The 20,791-nt window shown below is 35.7% G+C and overlaps 1 protein-coding gene across 8 annotated transcripts in view; it reads left to right on the top strand.

The window, feature by feature from the left end:
* CBLB (Cbl proto-oncogene B) overlaps window positions 1–20,791 on the top strand; it is a 217,111-nt gene that overhangs the window by 175,484 nt on the left and 20,836 nt on the right. For 5 of the 8 annotated variants that reach the window (XM_025990002.2, XM_025989999.2, XM_025989996.2 and 2 more), the window contains 5 exons: window positions 1,729–1,875; window positions 5,379–5,476; window positions 5,592–5,723; window positions 8,329–8,469; window positions 16,206–16,325. In XM_025990002.2, the coding sequence (XP_025845787.1) occupies window positions 1,729–1,875; window positions 5,379–5,476; window positions 5,592–5,723; window positions 8,329–8,469; window positions 16,206–16,325 (638 nt within the window). The remainder of the gene's footprint in view (window positions 1–1,728; window positions 1,876–5,378; window positions 5,477–5,591; window positions 5,724–8,328; window positions 8,470–16,205; window positions 16,326–20,791) is intronic. The other 3 variants (XM_025989998.2, XM_025990000.2, XM_025990003.2) reach the window with 1 other exon arrangement.

Raw genomic sequence — 20,791 nt, 5'->3', positions numbered from 1 at the left:
ATGGTAGACTTCTAACATGGATGTTGTTGAACAATTGGTCAGTAAGTCTTTTCCTTTTTCTTTTATACAAGATATGCTTGAATTGCATAGGAAAACAGGATTCATTATGAATGAAAGTATATTAGGACATAGAAAGGATGTATATTGTTTGATTTGCTAATAGAACCCATTCTGGTCCTTGACTTAGGTAAATAGATGTCTGTGTTTATAAGACTTAGAAAGGTCATGTTTGAAGTCCCTACTCTAATACCCATCAATCGGATCACCATTTTGCAATTCATGTTCTCACCAGCTCTTCTACTTCCTCTAAGGTTACACCACAGGAGGTGTCCCCCTTAGGTTATTAATAAGGTTATGAGCTTGGGCTCTGGGCAGTGACAGTGGACTTTCTGTCACTGTGCTTTCATCTCACTCTAAACTGTCATCTGAATTCAGAGATAGCTCAAACAAACAAGGATTCAAAAATCCGCATTGAAAAAAGTCTTCAAAGACAGGTAAAAAAAAATATGCTTTTGAAAAGTCTTAAGAGAGACATTTCTTCTAATCTTTGAACTTTCTAAGGATTCAAATACATAGTTGAAACTTGAAAACTTGAACGTTTTTCACAATGTCTTCTTGTTATGGGTGCAGAGAAAAGCCCTTAAAATTTTTCTCATTCTAGCTAGTGAGAAGAAATCTAGATGAAGTTATTTCAGGCTTGATGGCACATATACCAAAGGACTCTTGCTCCCTCTACAGAAGGTGCTTCAATATTGCAGTCACAAAGATTTTTTTTTTTTTTAAATATTTTTAATGAAACAGAGGTTCACAATGATTAACAAAAGCTTCCGATTTATATATTAGCAACAGTGTCTTGCAAACTGGTTAGATCTCCTAAAGTTAGGGTAGGTTTGTGTGTTTCTTGCATAAGCAAGGGTCGGATTTAACTTCATTAGCAACAACTGTGGGAAAACGGTAGGTTTTGTTTCCTTGTTTGGCTTTGTTTTGTTTATTTATTCTCATAGATGGGTAAAATGCCTGAAAATTTCTTTTGATATTAGGTAATTGTTGTACTCATTCTTGTTCTTTTTTATTTAGCCAAGGAATTGAAGCCATAAAAATAATGTACTGTACCTCAAAGACTTAATAAGTTCTCTTATTATCTACTTCTAATTGTTCCAGTCATTTTTAGTTCTTAGTAGTAGTTGGGGGAAAAAATTAACAATTTGAATTGTACTTGAACTTCACAGGAGAAAGAATTCATTTAATTGAACTGAATTTTTTTCAGCTTATAGGTAATATTCACAAGAGACAGAAAGTTTGACCTTTCTATAAAGACTTCACTAATACATAAAACTACCATGCGTATATATTTATTATCTTAATTTACCCATTTAAGTTAAATTGGAACAAAATGGTAATATTTTAATGACTTTGGTTTGGATAATTTTATACATCTTTTTAAACTTTAAGACCTTTTTAATCTGACAGGATACTAGTTTTTCATACTGTGCCATTTAAAGTTATAAGTATGAAAATTCTTTTATTTCATCACTAGAGTCTTAACAAAAGATTGAAAATCCTTTTCATTTGTATTTAGTATAAGAACAGCCCTTCGGATGTTACCCTGTAATGGAAAAATGAACACAAGTGACAAAGTAGTTCCTTTGATTTAAGTCTATCACACCCGACTCCATGTTTTGAATTGTTATGCTTAAACTAGACTGGATTTTCTTCCCTCTCTGGTAGGTGTACTGGCCCGTTAGCAAATCCCCTTTCAGAGAAAACCAGAGACCCAGTCGAGGAAGATGATGATGAATACAAGATTCCTTCATCCCATCCTGTTTCCCTGAATTCACAACCATCTCATTGCCATAACGTAAAACCTCCTCTTAGGTAAGCATACGGGCAGCATTTATCACCTCACATCTCACAGCATAAACATTATCATGTGTGGTTTTTGTTTTTAAGCATCTGAATCACATGTATTTAATTAAAAATCCTTCCTGTTCAAAGCCTTCTCTTCCTATATACCATTTTCTGCATTATTTTCAGGGAAAACTCAAAGATGCAGATTTCTCATTAATCAGGAAGTCATTTAATTAAATAAATTGACGAGTAAATCTAATGGACCATTTTGTTGGCCCTCTCCCCACTTAGAACAAATTATAGTCTGATAAAACTTTGCTGTACATTATGTATTGCGGTGATTCATGAATTTTCAGTACACTAGTTTCAATGCATTTTATCAGTTCTAAGCACCTATCTCAGAAGAGAAATCAGTGCTCAGAAACTAAAGTATTATCCGACCTTCCGTGGAATTTTTTTTCATGATATAAAGACTAGTATATATTCATTTCCCTTCTTGATATGCTACCTACTTCTATTCATCATATCCTGAAGAAGTCAACAAACAAAAACACAACCAAAAACACTAAAAGTATTTCCCTTAACTATCTTTTTTTTTATCAGAAACTATTTTACCTTTCCTTAGATCAAATAAGAATGTGAGGAACAGTGTTTTTCTTTTTTTTCTTCTTGTCAGTCATTTGTTCTTATAATAAAGACATTCTTGGTCTTCGAAATGGCAGCTCTACTGAGGTATATAAGAGTTATTAAAAATGAGTAGTGTGGGGCAGCCTGGGTGGCTCAGCGGTTTAGCGCCACCTTCGGCCCAGGTCCTGGAGACCTAGGATCGAGTCCCATGTCGGGCTCCCTGAATGGAGCCTGCTTCTCCCTCTGCCTGTGTGTGTCTCATGAATAAATAAAATGTTTAAAAAAAATAAAAATAAGAAATAAACATGAGTAGTGTGTGTTGAAATATTGATGTTTTTAAATTAGAAGGATAATTCTACACTTACATAATTGAGTTAATAATCTGTGGTCTCAAATATCTTTTTTCTCACCTGACTTACATGAGGTACTCAATAAGTCAAATCTCAGTTTTAAACCTTACGTTGTGAACTCATTTCCTTAATGTGACGGAATCCCTGGAGCTCTGCTGGGCACACTGCAAATGGCTCAGGCGCAGCCTTCCTGCCTCCCAGCATCTCTCGATTGAGGATAGAACTGCCAAACACCTCAGCCATCTATGTCATCTTTACTTCATGGGCCATTTTGTTTTCAAGGTCAAGTCCATCAGTGGAAAGCATTTTATTTTATTTTATTTTATTTTATTTTATTTTATTTTATTTTATTTATTTTATTTTATTTTATTTTATTTTATTTTATTTTTTATTTTATTTTATTTTTTTATTTTTTTAGTGGAAAGCATTTTATTAGTGGAGTGTTTCTTTCTTTCCAGATGAAAAATCTAAAAAATGTTTTAGTGCCTTTCTTTGAGTATCACACTGAGGTGAAATCCAATGCTTGGAAAAGAGGAGCAAATCTTCATTTTAGCCAGAGAGGTATCTACAAGAGTGACCCTCGTTCGAATTATCAACACTCTGCAGAGTTCTTATCCAGGATTACTAACATTCTGCAGTCTAGGGTTCCATATTTCAAAACAAAAATCAAAGTATTTCTTGCTAATCACTGGTGTTTAAGACATTAATTGATAAAATGGTGTCACTGAGAAGATAAATAACTGAGAGGCAATTTGTTATATCAGAAGAACCAAATGTCTACTACTTTTATTAGAGGGAAGTTATTCCTTCACATCAAACACAAATTGTCACAATTCTTAGGTCTTTTGGCTCTTACAAATGTATAGTAATTTTTAAAGACTGAAGTAAGATGAGCTTTTTTGGTTTCCTTGGGATTTCATTTTTTTTCCAGAAGCTGAAGAAGTGAGAGGTATAATTTCAATGCTTTAAATTTTAATTGTCAGATCATATTGGATGAGATTTTTGGTGGCAGGCCTCCCAAATCCTGAAAATAAATTTGAATTATGACCACCATTACCATCTTTCTATTGTTATAGAGAAGTAATAAATGTTGATAATCCCTAAACTTAATTGGAGAGAATTTTTTATCTAATTTGTTCTTGAAAGCCGATGGATCAAGTACCTTCTTACGTCCTCCACAGAGCACTCTTTAAGCTTAAACACTTCTTTTCCAGTGCATTTTCCCACTTTGGAATATCAGAAGAAATAAATTGTCAATATGTGGAAAAAGTTAAACAGTAGATGAATAATTCAATTCAGTTTCAGTAAAAATCCATCATTATTATGAAAATTCAATACGTGGTAACTATTTTCAAATGAACCATCTCTGGCCCCTGAAATAGATGTGGCCACCAGAGAGAATGGAAATGAATTTCAGATGAAGCCACTCTTGCAGTAACTATTTAAATATCCACTATCTCCTCCATTATGTATGTATTTTTACTTTGCCCCAAGAATTCAGAGTAAATCAGAAAAAGGAAAATATAAACTCTGCTTTCTATAGTTTTTTTGTGAACAGAATAACTTGGTGAGCAGAGTTCGTTGTTACACAGCTATATTCTAAAGACAAAATATGGGATGCCTGGGTGGCTCAGCAGTTAAGTGCCTGCCTTCAGCCCAGGGCATGATCCTGGAGTCCTGGGATAGAGTCCCACATCAGGCTCCCTGCAGGGAGCCTGCTTCTCCCTCTGCCTGTGTCTCTGCCTCTCTGTCTCTCATGAATAAATTGAAACTTAAAAAAATACAAAACATGCCCTGAACTTTGTCTTCCCACTATCTCCCCATGCCCCAATTTTGTCCATTATGTTCAGAGTATGATTCCAATGTCCAATACAAATAACAAAAATACTTTTTTAGTAAGTATTATCTTTCACAGACCCCCAGATTCAAATATATGTTGTGTACCCAAGGCCTTTGCCAATGCCACTTTTCTACAGTTGTCAGAAGTGCGAGAGTTTTCATCCTAACAGTAGTGAAATCCTAAAACAGACCTCAGGTCTTTGAATATGTCTATCAGAATTTTAATGAAACTACAGAACATTTAATAATTCTTTGATGGGTTCAGTTTATTATAAGGAAAGCTTAAAGTATAGAAATAAAAACATGTTAAATACCATCAACAAATAATAAAGCTGTTGGGACTATTACATATTTGTTTTTGCCTTACTGCATGTTTTTCTTCAACACTTGACAAGGTACTATTGAACTTGTCCAAATATATGTTAATTTTCACCGTTGTGTTTAGCTTATCAACAATTTTTGTGGCCCTTGTAATTGTGATTTCACTTTAAGAAAAGATTGTCTTTCATGAGCTATTTACTCCTTCTTTGTAAAAATAGTTCTGAGTAAGAATGTCTAGGAAATATTTCTTATACTTTTTCCAGAAAAGGAAATTACATTTACTTTCAAGCTTTAGCATATGATCAGGATTGCTAGTTCCTATCACCCCTCCAAATTACTTTTAAATGGAAAATAATTTTTCTTATGATTTTTGTCTTGTGATCTCTGCTTTAGGTCTTGTGATAATGGTCATTGTGTATTGAATGGAACACATGGTACATCTTCAGAGGTGAAGAAATCAAACATCCCTGAATTAGGCATTTATTTAAAGGGTATGTATAAAACATATTCTCTTTGTGTTCTACATCTTAATGGTCAGAATTTAAAGGCAAAATTCCGTGCCATTGTTATACTGAAAATACATTAAGATTTTGTGTTATCCTCTAGGAGATGTTTTTGATTCAGCCTCTGATCCAGTGCCATTACCACCTGCCAGGCCTCCAACTCGGGACAATCCAAAGCATGGTTCTTCACTCAACAGGACGCCCTCTGATTATGATCTTCTCATCCCTCCATTAGGTGGAAACCTTTAAAAAAAAATTTCAAACAAGCCACCCTGCCTCTTCTTTCAGTTAATATCTGAATGATCAGAGTTCAGAGTTCAATGTAACACAGACTTACAAGATTACGAATCTGTCTGAATTAGAATGGATTCTCTAGGTAGCGGTGGCTCTCAAGTTCCTGTAAACACTATCCCGTTTATATGATTGAAGCGATGGGTACAGGGCTGGCCATCAATCTGCATTGTAAGCTGTCTCTTCATGTACTGAATGCAGTCCAAAAAACCTGTGAGAGCATCCTTCCTTCCCCCTGAGCCCTTGTGTTCTAGTAGATTTGAAGTGTTCATCTGAGATTTTCTTTAAGTACAATTCTTAATGAATGTGTACTTACTTTTTCTTTCAGCATAACATGACCCAGTTCCACTTACTTAGCTAATTACATTATGGAAAATTACATATCTTATTGTAGAGAGCTGAGAAATAGACTCTGTCTTATAATCATTGCAATTGCATATCCAAAGAATCTCTGTCTCTTTGGTTCAAATTTTTATATAAAATACACTAGTATGTACGTGTGCAAAAAGGTACACGTGTGTATGTATATTAAAGCTGGTTGCTGCTGGTACCTGTGTTAATTAATTCTAGGAAGCTTCTCACCCTATTTTTAGAGGAAGACAATTGGAATCTCCACACATCTTCAGGCTTCACGATAACAAGTCACCATAACATAAAATCATGTATGATCAAGGTCTGTCTATAAACTTCCCTGAATTAATTATTAGGCATCCAGAAATGTGAAATGACCCTTTTGATTCTTCCCCAGACACCATCAACCAATGATGTTTCTAGTTATAGAATTGCTTCTGCTCTTCCTGTAGCTCACTGCTTCATTCTCACCAACATCAATTACAAGCCTCTGCCAACACTTTTACTTACAGTTTTTTCTCTCCCTCCCACTTCTTCCTATGTGCTGGTTTTTGACCTGTTACCCCAGTCTTAATGACCTAGATCACCACTGTCCAGTAGAACTTTATGTGGTGATATAACGAATCTGTATATTCACCTGTGCAACTGTGGGTGGAACTGAATTTCAGTTTTAAGTAAACAGCTGTCTATGGCTGGCGCCGGCCGTGTGAGACGACACAGGTCAGTGTTGCAGCCTGTGTCTGTAACTCAGCCTTCCTCTCGCTCTTCATGCACATCTATGCTTGATTTATACTGTTTAGTTTATACCGTTCCCTCTGTCAAGAAGACACCATCCTTGCACTTAATAAATAAATGTTTTTGAGCCTCTGATATCCCGGGCTTACCTTGCTGAATATCGCTTTCTGCGTTGCCTGTCCCTCTTACAATGCAGAGCTCTCTCCGTGAGACCAGAGGCACTTTCACCTGTGAATCATACCTCTTTGTGAGTTTCCCTTAGATCTTCTGGTGGAATCTAAGCCCCTTGCGTTAGGACCTTGTGATTTTGATCTTCACATTACCTGTGTGCCTAGCATGGTATACCTGACATTTAGGGGCTGAAAAAAGGACTTGGATGAGTAAGATAATGAAAGTAGCAGATAGCTGAAGGTTGGAATGATAGCAAAGTTCTTTCTCCTCCCCTGCCCCCTGTTGCCCACACCTTCAAATATTTTAAGTTAGAAAAAGACTTCGATCATTAGAGAAAATACTTTGAATATGTTTCATAAGGCAAGTTGGGTTAATGGTAAAGCCATTTTTCCTTAAAATATACCTTTGGCTTAAGTCAATAAATTTAAATACATGAATTTTTATTACTGGAATCTGTAGGTGTTTGCTTATACCCTGTTTCATTCACTAGGTATTTGAGATTACTTACCAAAATACATATATTGCAATATTGCAATTTTTATTGTTTTAAAGAATTGAAGTATGGGAAAATATGAGTAGAATAGTAAGATGTGGCAAGGGAAAAATAAGTAGACATAAAAGCATGCTGCAATATTCTGTAGTTACTAAAGCTGGGAAATATGCAAATATAAGTAGTTTGGGGACCAGAGAAGATCGTTCTATATTTAACTGTTCCTCTTTAGAGATATCTGATAAGTAGAAAAATATATTTCTCTTCTAGAGGTACGTTTTCTGTATTTTGACAATGAAATATATGCAACATTAGTTTTAAGTGAATTAAAATCCAGAAGAATAAACTTTGAAAGATAATCTATTCTGTGACATTAAATTATTTGTACATAGTGTGATTTTTCTAATAAGAGGCTGTGAACTCTTACTGTTACACTAAAAAAATTCTGTTTTGATGGTATGATTTAGAATAAGTTTTAGTTCAAACATCATGTCCTTAATATTACAAAGGTTACAAGTAGATAATAAGCTCTTTCATAACCTGCAGAGCTGCCTTTTACCAGAAAGGCCTGGAAGATAGAAAAACATTGCACGTGAACATGTATGTTTGTGTGCCTGTGTTTCTCTTCCGACACTCCCCAAAAATAAGTAGCTTTCATTCTCAAAGTTGGTAAATTGTGAGATAAACCCTGCAGGTGAAGTTCTTTATGAGCAGCAAGAGAAAATCAATCATTACTTTGGCCTGATGCTGTGTTTTCATTAATGAAGTTCTGCTGTTGACACTGACCTTTCTTTAAATGCAGGTGAAGATGCTTTTGATGCCCTACCCCCATCCCTCCCGCCTCCCCCACCTCCCGCAAGGCACAGTCTCATCGAACACTCTAAACCTCCCGGCTCCAATAGCCGACCACCCTCAGGACAGGACCTTTTCCTTCTTCCTTCAGGTAAGAGGGAAAAGCCAAAGGAAACTTTTCACTCATTTTCTAAGATTGTACTGTCAAATAAGCATTAGTAGTGTATGGTTCCTAGCTCCTTAGCAGAAAAATCAGGGTAGAGAAAACCAGCAGTTGGGCAGGTTTGCTTGTCAATTGGTTAATTTAATGCAAAGGATTATAAAAATGTCAGAAGCAACAAGAATCATAGGTGCTGCCGAACTCGTCCAATCCAGGTAACATCGTTATGCCACAGAAGGCGTCCCTGAGAACCAAAAGGGCTCCACGATGGGGCACTAGTGATGAGGACAGAATTGAGACTCTCCAGATTCTGAGCTCAATATTTCTTCCTAGTAAGTTTTAATTTTACTAGCTGTGGCTGAGGGTCATAATTGTGTTCAAAAAGACAATGTTTCGGTAAATTGCATCATTACAACATTAATAGATTTTTCTGAAATATCTGATTTTATTGTTACCATTGTTAATTTTTAATATCAGTGTATCAAACTATTGTTTTTCAAGGAAAAATCAACACATAGCTTTTTTTTTTTTAACCTTTCGAGTGAGGAATAGAAATAAAAATAAAGAGACTTATAACAAACCATCCACTCCATTAGCACTTTCAGGAAGAAATAATCAGTTACATTAAATCTGCTGATATCATCCAGTATGTCATGTTGATGAGACTATGATCCATATTCAAATTTTTGTCTCAATTTGGTTTGGATAAACATAGAAAAATTTTTTAACAATTACATTTTATATTAGATAAATCTAGAAGTTTTTAATGAGGGCTCAATTTGATTTTGGGCCGACTCTAGCTCAGTGAAAACTTGGGAATCTTAGTCATTACCATTCACCTTTACTACTCATTTTCCTAAATTTTTCTTTTCCAGTCATTTTGGTAACTAGAAAGTTTGAGGTGATTCATGGATGAGACACACAAATTATACTCCTATAACTTGAAGTAGGTAGCTTTGGCTTCTAAAAGAGGCTCATTTTTTAAGAAATAATTTTGAGTTAGTTTTTCATCAGTAAGTATTGCTTGAATTGTCCTTTGTGTCACCTGCTCTATGAGATGCCCCCTCCCCTCCTGGAGTCCATGAATTCACTGGAAACTATGAATCAAAAAGCAAGGGTCATACCCCTTCTAATCCAGGCAGAAAGGATGGATAACTATTAGGCTCCTATTAATTCCTATATCATAAATACTGATAACACTTGCTGTCTTTTTCACTTACTCAAATCTTTGTTTTATACATGAATTTAACATAAAAGAGTCACTCTAAAACACAGTTAACCTTTCCCAAGGCTAACTTCTGGATAATCTCTGGTCAGATTCCTACAAGGTACCTATCACTGTTTGTATATGTGGTTTAAGCCCCATGAAATAAAAGTCACTGTAGTGCCTTCTTTTAAAATTGAGTCAAGCTTTCCAGGAGTTGGAAGAGAACATTTTTACACAAATATACACTTTTACTTGTTTTTAATCAAAAGAGCTAATTATAAAATGTTTTAGTTACCATAATTTTATTTTTCATTGTGCTTTTAAAAAAAACTTCATAAAAATGCTGTGGATATTACTAAAAAAAATTACAAAATGAAAATGCCCCTTTTATTAGGTAAAACAAAAGTCGTATAAACTGTTTTTATTTCATATATAGGTTTACTTGTTTTCATTTTGCTTGACTGCCAGGCAGCTCAGCAACGACAGTCCGTAACCTACTGTCTGAGGCTAGCGTGGGGCCAGGGCAGTGTCATTTGGACCTGTTGACTGTCTCTGGACCTTCCCTTGTACATGGAGGTATTCTGATTCTACTCCCAATAATGTTGATGTCACTTGATAATAAATACTCCTGAGGAAAAAAATGATAACTTATTTTCTTTCCTCTTCCAGCCTTTCATATTATTAACATGGCAGATTCTAGTCTGTTGCTAGATCCTTTATGGGATCCATTGAGATAGCAATTTTTAATCAACTCTATATATTTTTTATTAAAGCATAATTAACATACAATGTTATATTAGTTTCATGTGTAGAACATATTAATTCAGTAATTCTATGCACTACTTAGTGTTCTCACAGTAAGTGTAGTTACTTCTGTCATCATAGAGTGTTCTTATGCTATTATTGACTATTCCCTATGCTGTACATTTTTTTTTTTTTTTAGATTTTATTTATCTATTTGACAGAGCACAAGCAGGGGGAACAGCAGGGAGAGGGAGAAGCAGGTTTCCCACTGAGCAAGGAGCCTGATGCAGGGCTTGATCCTAGGACCCCGAGATCATCACCCAAGCTGAAAGCAGACGCTTAACCCACTGAGCCACAGGTGCCCCACCCATACTGTACTTTTAATCTCCAGGATTTATTTTATACCTGGAAGTTTGTATCCTCTTAATTTCCTGAGACCACATATATCAGCTTGCCTCCTTTTCAAAAGAAATATTTTAATTTTTCTTACATAATAATAAATAGAGCATGGTTTCTTTTGACTCATAAACAAGCATTTGAGTATCATTTTGCAAATTAATACATTATATATCTAAAATAAAAGATTTGTGACCTTTCTTCACTCTTATGTCCATAAACTTCATTAAAGAATACCCTTTAAATAATAAATGAAAGTTTGACTCACTAGTTATAGAATCATAAAAGGGAAATAGAGGTGATTGCTGTATTAAAAGCAGAGTGTATGAACGTTGTAGTGCTGTTGCTTTCACTGTTGTTCATGCTGTAAAATTTTAGTCTAGTAAAATGATAAATCTTCGCTGGGCATGATTGAGAATTGGTTTCCTTAATGAAATCATTATCCCTAATTAAAGACAAAGGATAGATGTCTTAAAAAAAAAAAAAGTTGGATTTCTTTCTGGTGTTGTGCTAAATACCTGATCAAACGCCCCTCTTTATTCCCAGCATTCAGTGCCCTCAGTGCCCTGCATACTTGAGTCAAGTTCACCTTTGCAGCCTTATAAGCCCACTGACTTCTGTGTAGCAACAGTTTTCAAACTGTAAGGTCCTGTGTTTCTGCAAAGGAACCTTAGGACTCCTGCAGAATGTGGGGGGAAGCAAAGCAGGGGCACGGCTCTGATGCTTCTTTTATCTGTTTTTGGTGTTCAGCCTTCATGCAAGATTTCTTTTGGCAAATAGTAATGCCCACTGCTGTGCATGAGCATCTATTCTGGATGGGCTAGTCCTCTCTTAACAAAACCTGAAGAATCTTCAAAAAAAAGCTTTCTACTTTGCTAGCAGATACGTGCTTTTGTTCAGATTACAAAAAGGCACTTCTTTTGTGCTGGTGGGTTGAAAGAGGCAGCCCCTCCTTCTACCTTGTGCCAGGGCCAGTGCTCCAGGAACAAAGCCAAGGCTGCATTTCAGTCTGCTCATTCCCATAACTACATGTCTTTGTGCAGTGCACAAAATACACAACATGCCTGGCAGCCCTTGGTGAACCTTTCTTTCACTGTTTTTTCTAACCTGGAATCTCTTTTGAAGTCCTTATCCAATCCTAAAGTCACCATTCAACTCTAAAAGCCAAATAATTTGACTTGATTACAGTTAAATGAAAGTTTTCCAGTTGGATCCAGAAATGCAATTTCATAAGTAAAATAGAATACTTGGGTCATTTAGCAAGAGTTATGGAAGAGGATTTAGGCAGTTCCGTTAACTGTGACCTTTATGAAACAGTCATGATGTGACTACCAAGGGAGCTCCTGCCATCTGAGGGTGGCACTTCCAGAGTTCACACCAGAGAAGGAGTGAGGTTAGGTCCAGTGCTCAGCTGGCCCGGAGACCACTGTGGGGAGATGTTGAAGAACTGAGGGGCTAGAGCTGGAGCAGTGGTTGGTTCTCAAACCGTAGTCCTCCAGCCAGCACCATCAGTGTCACCCGGGGGTCCTACTTAAAATTAAAATTCATAGGCTCCAGGAGGACTTACCAAATCAGAAATTCTGGGAGTAGGGCCCAGCAGTCTGTTTCTACCGGCCTTCTGGGGGATTGTGAGGCATACTCAAGGGTTAGAAATACTGAGCTGGGGTAGTCCTGGCGAAAGGCAGCCAGGGCGGTAAAGAGAGTTTACACCTGACCGCAGAAACCACAGCGCATGACAGGAACTGCAATGTTTAACAAGAGAGACGACTTTGAATACACATATTAGAGTTGTCTCTAGTGTGAAAGGAGGACTAGATTTCCTCCATGTTTCCTCAGAAGATCAGACCAGTGAATATGATTAAGAATGAAAATTTCATCACAATTTTCTAAAGTAAGAATTCTTAAGCATTTTATAAAAGAATTATTTTTTTAGAGGGGTGGTGAGTTCTCTAGCACTGAAGGATTTAAGTAGTGGCCAGATCACTACCTAGTTAGGGAGTTTATGAATGTGAGTTAAAGAGTGAGGGCCGCGGAGAGGGAGGAATTTCATTTCACCTAAATAGCTCTTCAGACCTTTCTAACAATAGATCCTGCATTGATACTCTTTTAAAATTCGGAGGATAACTGATAAAGCAACCAGATGGTTTTTGGACAGCCCCACAGGAAAATACACCACTATTTTAACTGTCCAATTTTATTTGCCTTTTTTTCTACACTTGAGTAAATATTTGGGAAGTGTTTCAGATAATGAAAAAAAAGGAATTAAAAACATTCCCCAGTGCCACCCCCTAGAGATAACCATTTAATAGGTTTCCTTTTTACGCAGCATAATTTCAATCAATGCATATTTCCGCATTTCTTTTATAGTGAGCAAACTTTTCCTCCCAGTCTTCCCTTAGATTTCTATAATCTCTGAACTAAGTATTAAAATTTTAATTTAGCATTACCATACTGTAAATCACAGACAATAGTACTTTGCTTTTTAGAATAGATTAATGCCATCGTGTTTATTCACTCATTTCTCAAACATTTATTACTAGATAAATGGTACATTGGCTATTATATTTTCAGTTTGTATGTTTTAATTCTAACTGTGGATATAAAATTTTACTTTAATTAGTTTTTGAAGGATTTATTTCTAAAAACTCGATTGCTTTTCAAAATTATCGGGAGACAGTTGATTATTGTGCTGTCTGTAGTAACTGGGTTGATCTTTTCCTATTGAAACCTGAATACTTTCAACCTTGCTATAGAAGCCCCGTGTACCCTATCACTGGACTAGTAGCAAATTTAGCATAAAGAAAGACATGGGGCAGCCCGGGTGGCTCAGCGGTTTAGCGCCGCCTTCAGCCCAGGGCGTGATCCTGGGGACCTGGGATCAAGTCCCACGTCGGGCTCCCTGCATGGAGCCTGCTTCTCCCTTTGCCTGTGTCTCTGCCTCTCTCTCTCTCTCTCTCTTATGAATAAATAAATAAAATCTTAAAAAAAAAAAAAAGAAGGAAGAAACGGATGGTAGTGATTTATAACTGACCTAAGTATTTTTTGCCATTTATGGTAATATTTTTAGTATACCTAGTGACTTTTTAAGTGAAATAGTTTAAAGGAACAATACCCTACACAACTATATATTTTGTAGTCTCTTTATGACCCTATAGTATATCCAGAAGCTAATGTTTAAAGTGCACAGTTAGTATGGACATAAGTATGTTTGACAAACCTATAAATTACCCCTAAAGAGATTTTTTAATAAGTGTATGTATTGTAAAAGGCATTCTTTCCTCTGATCTAATGTTATATCAGCAATGTTTAAAATGCACAATAATGGAAAGTAAATTTTATTGAATATTTAAATCTAAATCTTCAGGAAATTTCTAAACTGATGCAGAAATCAGCATACCTAGTTCCAAATACTTACTCTTCCAAATCAAAGGATAAACATTTGTTGCATGAATTTATCTTCTCAATGCTTCCTAAAATGTTTCAGCAAAATTAATGAGGCTGAACCATTGACTTTTTAAATATCAAAAGTGCAAAATCTAACATTAGTTTTAATCTTGAATTTTATAGAAAGCAAGTAAAATAGCCTTACTTAGGTCAAAAAAGTCTCCAGCAAAGCTAGGAATAATCATTATACTCAAAAAGGGGAAAATAACAATCAAGATTTCAACTCTTGCCTTACATTACCTAGTTAAAAAATCAGTGTAAATACATGCTAATTTTCTTCGTAATCAGATTCTTACGTATTCTTCATGACAAATTTAAAGGGACATTAAAACAATAAAATATAATTGGATCCTTAATAGTTATGATTTTAATCTTATGTTAGTAATTCAGATTTCACTAATTTTGAATTTATGAAAAATATGAATCAATCTGGATTTATTTTTGGTAGTTAAAAGCACAGATTTATGACGTTCAGGCCATTTGCCTAGCAGTGTGCTTGGTACTGTGTGGTAGGTGATATAATTTAAACACAATGAGAGGGATCCCTGGGTGGCGCAGCAGTTTGGCGCCTGCCTTTGGCCCAGGGCGCGATCCTGGAGACTCGGGATCGAGTCCCACATCAGGCTCCCGGTGCATGGAGCCTGCTTCTCCCTCTGCCTATGTCTCTGCCTCTCTCTCTCTCTCACTGTGTGCCTATCATAAAAAAAAAAAAAAAAAAAAAAATTAAACACAATAAGAACACAAGACCCCTTCCCTCGAAAGAACTTACACTACCTCTGGAGATAAGTGGCAGACATAACAGAAGGTAATATGAGAGAAGAAAACAGAGGAGCTAGAGATAGAAGTGGTGGCTAAGTAAATTATCAGTGAACCAGACATTGCAGAGATAGTGTTTATCTACTCAGAAATGAAACCAGTTCTATGGATTTAAACCTATATGCTACTAATTTTAAACCAGTTATATTTTTGGTCCTAACCATTTAATATAGTACACTGACAACATTTATTTTTCTGCCTTCAGTTCCAATTAATAAACATCATTAGAAGTAGCAAAAGTAAATTTAATTTGTGTATAATTCATAATTTGTACTATTTCAGATGCCACTGCTCTGCCAAGGTGGTTAAAACTACAGCTTTTTACTGTACGTAAAAAGCTTAAAGGTACTAATACCACAATTTTTAACAATTGAATCTACTGTTCAGTGACCCAGTTAAAAATGACTTTTAGCTTAGGATGCCCAATGTAGTAATTTAAGGAGCACTTTATATATACAGGAGATTTCACACACATGAATTTATTTAATCTTCACAAATCCCAAATGTCAGGTACATTTTATAGGTTATGCCTAATGCTTAGAGATTAACAGACTTGATAATGGTGCTTACAGGCAAAAATCAAACCCTCTTTTTTTTCTTTTACTTTGCAACAGTTTCTTTTTTTAATTTTTAAAAATATTTATGAGAGAGAGCACGCATAAGCAGGGGGAAGGGCAGAGGGAGAAGGAGACCTCCGACTGAACAGGGAGCCTGACACGGGGCTCAATCCCAGGACCCTGGGATCATGACCTGAGCCGAAGGCAGATGCTTAACCAACTGAGTCACCCAGGTGCTTCTACTTTGCAACAGTTTCTATTCATTATACCAGACAGAATGGGACAGAAAATAAAAATTTGCAGCAGCTTTTATCACCAAGAATTTTATAATTAGATCTGGAAAATATATAATTAGTATTTTGTATTGTCTAGGAATAAATGTGAAGAACATATTTGAGCAAGTAATGAATAAATTAGAAAATAGGATTAAAAGAAGGTTAATATCAGTCATGAAATTGTTCTAATTTTCAAAACCTTTGATCTTTATAGAGCACTTCTAGAATGTTTTTCTTCAGCAATTTGGTAGAGATCATTTTAACTTGAAAATTATCTTTACTTTTAAGACCCCTTCTTTGATCCAGTAAGTGGTCAAGTCCCTCTGCCTCCTGCTAGGAGATTACCAGGGGAAAATGTCAAATCCAACAGAACATCACAGGACTATGATCAGCTTCCTTCAGCTTCAGGTGAGTTGGCCAATAATAGTTAAAATGCCTTCCTAACGTTCATATCATGCTTTTTGCTTTTCAGAACATCTTTTTATTCATTATATAATTTAATGAGCAACTGCCAGCCTAAAAAGTATTTTTATCGCTTTAAAATTTGCTTATAAAGCTTGTATTATTAAAGGAATGCCTACAAAACTGCCTCATTAAAAAGAAAAAAAATGATACCTTCATATTATCTTTTGTTCACTTAGTAAAGCACATAGTCTGACTCAGAACCTATTCATTCTCTAACTTTTGTTTTGCCCTACCAGATAGGAGCAATGGGAAAAATCTCTTTGTACATCAAAATGCTGCATTCTCTTATTTTCCAACTAAAGGAAAAAATCTCTTTAGAATTAATATTGGCACCAAACTATTAATTTTCAAAGGGATGTGCTGCAGTGCTCCACTGGCAGCTATTAAGCAGAATGGGAGAAGGATGTGCCATTTTAGTAAATACCAGTCATACTCCTAGCCATTAATAATGAAATGCTGATGAAATTGCTTCTTCAGGAGGCCTTCCTCTACCACTATATCTAAAATAGTCCCATATACCTTATGTAGTCATTTTCTATTCCCTCCTTGTGCTTTATTTTTCTTCAAAAAATGTCTCTATCTGAAATGCCATTCATTTGTTTGCTTGGTTTGTTATTTGTTTGTCTGTCTTTGCTAGAATATTAATGCTTTGAAGATAAGGGTCTTGTTTGCTCCACTGCTATGTCCCCATACACTCACAAGAGAGGGCCTAGCACACGATTCTTGGATAAATGGTTGGCTGAATAGGGGAATAGGTGGGTAAAAGGAAGAGTAGCCAATGTATATGCTGTGCTGAACACACATTTTTCTTTGTTGAAGTGCAGTTGACCCAATGTTACGTTAGTTTCAGGGGTACAGCGTAGGGACTTGATAAATCCATACTTTATGGTCTTTTCACTGCAAGTGAACCTACCCTCTGTCACCATTCAGTGCCATTACAATACCACTGACTATATTCCCTGTGCTGTACCTATTATCCTTGTGACTTACTCATTCCATAACTGGAAGCCTGTATCTCCCACTCACCTCTACCGATTTTGCCCGTCCCCCACACTCTACCCCTCTTGTAACCATTGGTTTGTTCTCTGTGGGTCTGTTTCTGCTTTTAGTTTCTTTTATTTGTTTTGTTTTTTAGACTCCTCATATAACTGATGTCAGATGTATGTCTTTTTCTGACTTCACTTAGCATAATACTGTTTAGGTCCATCCATATTATCACAAATGGCAAGATCTCTTTGTTTTTTTTTTTTTTTTTTTTAATTAATTTTTATTGGTGTTCAATTTACCAACATACAGAAAAACACCCAGTGCTCATCCCGTCAAGTGTCCACCTCAGTGCCCGTCACCCATTCCCCTCCAACACCCGCCCTCCTCCCCCCTTCCACCACCCCTAGTTCGTTTCCCCGAGTTAGGAGTCTTTATGTTCTGTCTCCCTTCCTGATATTTCCCAACATTTCTTCTCCCTTCCTTTATATTCCCTTTCACTATTATTTATATTCCCCAAATGAATGAGAACATACACTGCTTGTCCTTCTCCGATTGACTTATTTCACTCAGCATAATACCCTCCAGTTCCATCCACGTTGAAGCAAATGGTGGGTATTTGTTTTTTATGGCTTTTTTATGGCTGAGAAATATTCTGTGTGTATATACACACAGACATACACATATATACATACACACACATCAGCTATCAGTGGACACTTGGGTTACTTCCATATCTGGACTATTGTAAATAATGTTGCTGCAGAAAACGTGCATATGTCTTTTCAAATCAATGATTTTAACTTCTTTGGGTAAATATCAGTATGGTATTTCTGGATCATATGGTATTTCTATTTTTAATTTTTTGAGGAACCTCCAGACTGTTTTCCCCAAGGGCTGCACCTATTTACAATCCCAACAGTGCTTGAGTGTTCCTTTTTGCACATCTTCGCCAACACTTTTTTCTTCTCTTTTTGATTCCAGCCAATCTGACTGGTGTGAGATGATCTCATTGTGGTTTTGATTGGCATTTCCCTTGATAGTGATGTTGAGCATTTTTTCATGTGTCTCTTGGCCACCTGTATGTCTTTGAAAAAATGCATTCAGATCCTCTGCCCATTTTTGGTTATTTGCAGGGAGGGGTGTCGGGTTGTAGAAGTTCTTTATATATTTGGAATATTAACCTCTAATCAAATATATCATTTGCACATAGCCTCTCCCATTCAGTATGTTACCTTCTGGATTTTTTTTTTTTTATGGTTTCCTTCACTGTGAAGTGTTTTGTGTGTAGTCCCAATCACTTATTTGAGGAGAAAATAAGTAGAAAAGTGTTGCTAAGGCTGATGTCAGAGAAATTACTGCCTGTGTTTTCTTCTAGGAATTTTATGGCTTCAGGTCTCACATTTAGGTATTTAATCCATTTTGAGTTTCTTTTTGTGTATAGTGTAAGATAATGGTCTAGTTTCATTCTTTTGCATGAAGCTGTCCAGTTTTCCCAATACCATTTGTTAAAGAGACTGGTTTTTTCACATTGTATATGCTTGCCTTTGTTGTAGATTAGTTGACCGTATAATCACGGGTTTATTTCTGGGCTCTCAATTGTGTTCCATCGCCCTATGTGTCTATTTTTGTGCCAAGTACCGTAGTGTTTTGATTACTACAACTTAGTAAAGATAAACTATTAACCTGGGATTATGATACCTCCAGTTCTGTTTTTCTTTTTCATGATTGCCTTGGCAATTGTGGTCTTTTGTAGTTCTATACACATTTTAGTACTGTTTGTTCTAGTTCTGTGGAGAAATGCTTTGTGTATTTTGATAGAGATTTCATTGAATCTGTGGATTGCTTTTGGTAGTATGACATTTTAATTCCACCAATCCATGCGCATGAAATTACTTTTCCATTTGCTTGTGTCATCTTCAGTTTCTTTTGCCAATGTCTTATAGTTTTCAAAGTACAGGCCTTTCACCTCGTTGGTTAAATTTATTCCTAGATATTTTGTTCTTTTTGGTGCAGTTGTATAAGATTTTCTTAATTTCTCTCTCTGCTACTTCATTATTAGTGTATAGAAATGCAACCAATTTTTATGTACTAATTTTATATTCTGCAGTTTTACTGAATTCATTTATTCTGGTAGTTTTTTGGTAGAATCTTTAGGGTTTTCTACATATGGTATCATGTCATCTGCAAACCGTGACAGTTTTACTACTTCTTTACCAATTTGGACTTTTTTTTCTCTCTGATTGCTGTGGCTAAGACTTCCTGTATTGTGTCCAATAAAAGTGGCAAGAACGGACATCCTTGTCTTCCTCTGGATCTTAGGGAAAATGCTCAGTATTTCACCATTATGTATGATGTTAGCTGTGTATTTTTCATATATGCCCTTTATTATGTTGAGGTAATGTTCCCTCTAACCCCATTTTGTCGAGAGTTTTTCTCTTGAGCAGATGTTGAATATTGTTCAATGCTTTCTCTGTATCTATTAAGATTTTTATCCTGTTCTGTTGATGTATATTATGTTGATTGATTTGCAAATATTGAAGCATCCCTGCTTCTCTAGGATAATATGTGATCAAGGATACTGACCAGTAATTTTCTTGTGGTGTCTTTTGTCTTGATGGTTTTGCCATAAGGGTAAATGCTAGTCTTGCAGAATGTATTCGGAAGCTTCTGGAGTTTTTTGGAATAGTTAGAGGAGAATACTTATGAACTCTTCTTCAAATATTTGGTAGAATTGATCTGTGAATTCATCTGGTCTTGGACTTTTGTTGGGAGGTTCTTAATTCTCAGTTCAATATCGTTACTATTAATTATCTGTTCAGATTTTCTGTTTCATCCTGATTTAGTTTCAGAAGATCTAGGAATTTCAGAAGTTTCTAGGAATTTAACCATTTCTTCTAGTCTGTCCACTTTGTCAGCATATAATATTTTTGTAGTAGTTTCTTATAATCCTTTGTATTCTGTGATTTCGATTGCTATTTTGTTTCTGATTTTGTGTTTTTATTCCTTGATAATAAAGGTTTATCAATTTTGTCTGTTTTGTTTTTGTTTTTTTCCAAAGAACCAGCTTTTGGTTTCATTGATCTTTTACAATGTGTTTTTGGTCTCTATTTTGTTTATTTCTGCTCTGGTCTTTATTATTTTCTACTTTAACTTGAGTTCTCTTTGTTCTTCTTTTTCTAGTTCTTTTAGGTATAAGTGTAGATTGTTTGAGATTTCTGTTGTCTTGAGGTAGGTCTGTATCACTATAAATTTCCCTTTAATGCTTTCTCTATAGCCCAAATATTTTAGGCCTTTGTTTTCATTTTCATGTTTCCATGTGTTATTTCCTCTTTGATTTGTTGACTGATTGGTTGTTAGTAGCATGTTGTTTAGCCTCCATGTGTTTGTCCTTTTTCCAGTTTTTCCTGTGATTGATTTCTAAT

Source organism: Vulpes vulpes, chromosome 1, assembly GCF_048418805.1.
Source record: "Vulpes vulpes isolate BD-2025 chromosome 1, VulVul3, whole genome shotgun sequence".
Taxonomy (NCBI): domain Eukaryota; kingdom Metazoa; phylum Chordata; class Mammalia; order Carnivora; family Canidae; genus Vulpes; species Vulpes vulpes.
The sequence above is the reverse complement of the archived record's forward strand: the minus strand, read 5'-3'. Positions and strand labels throughout refer to the sequence as shown.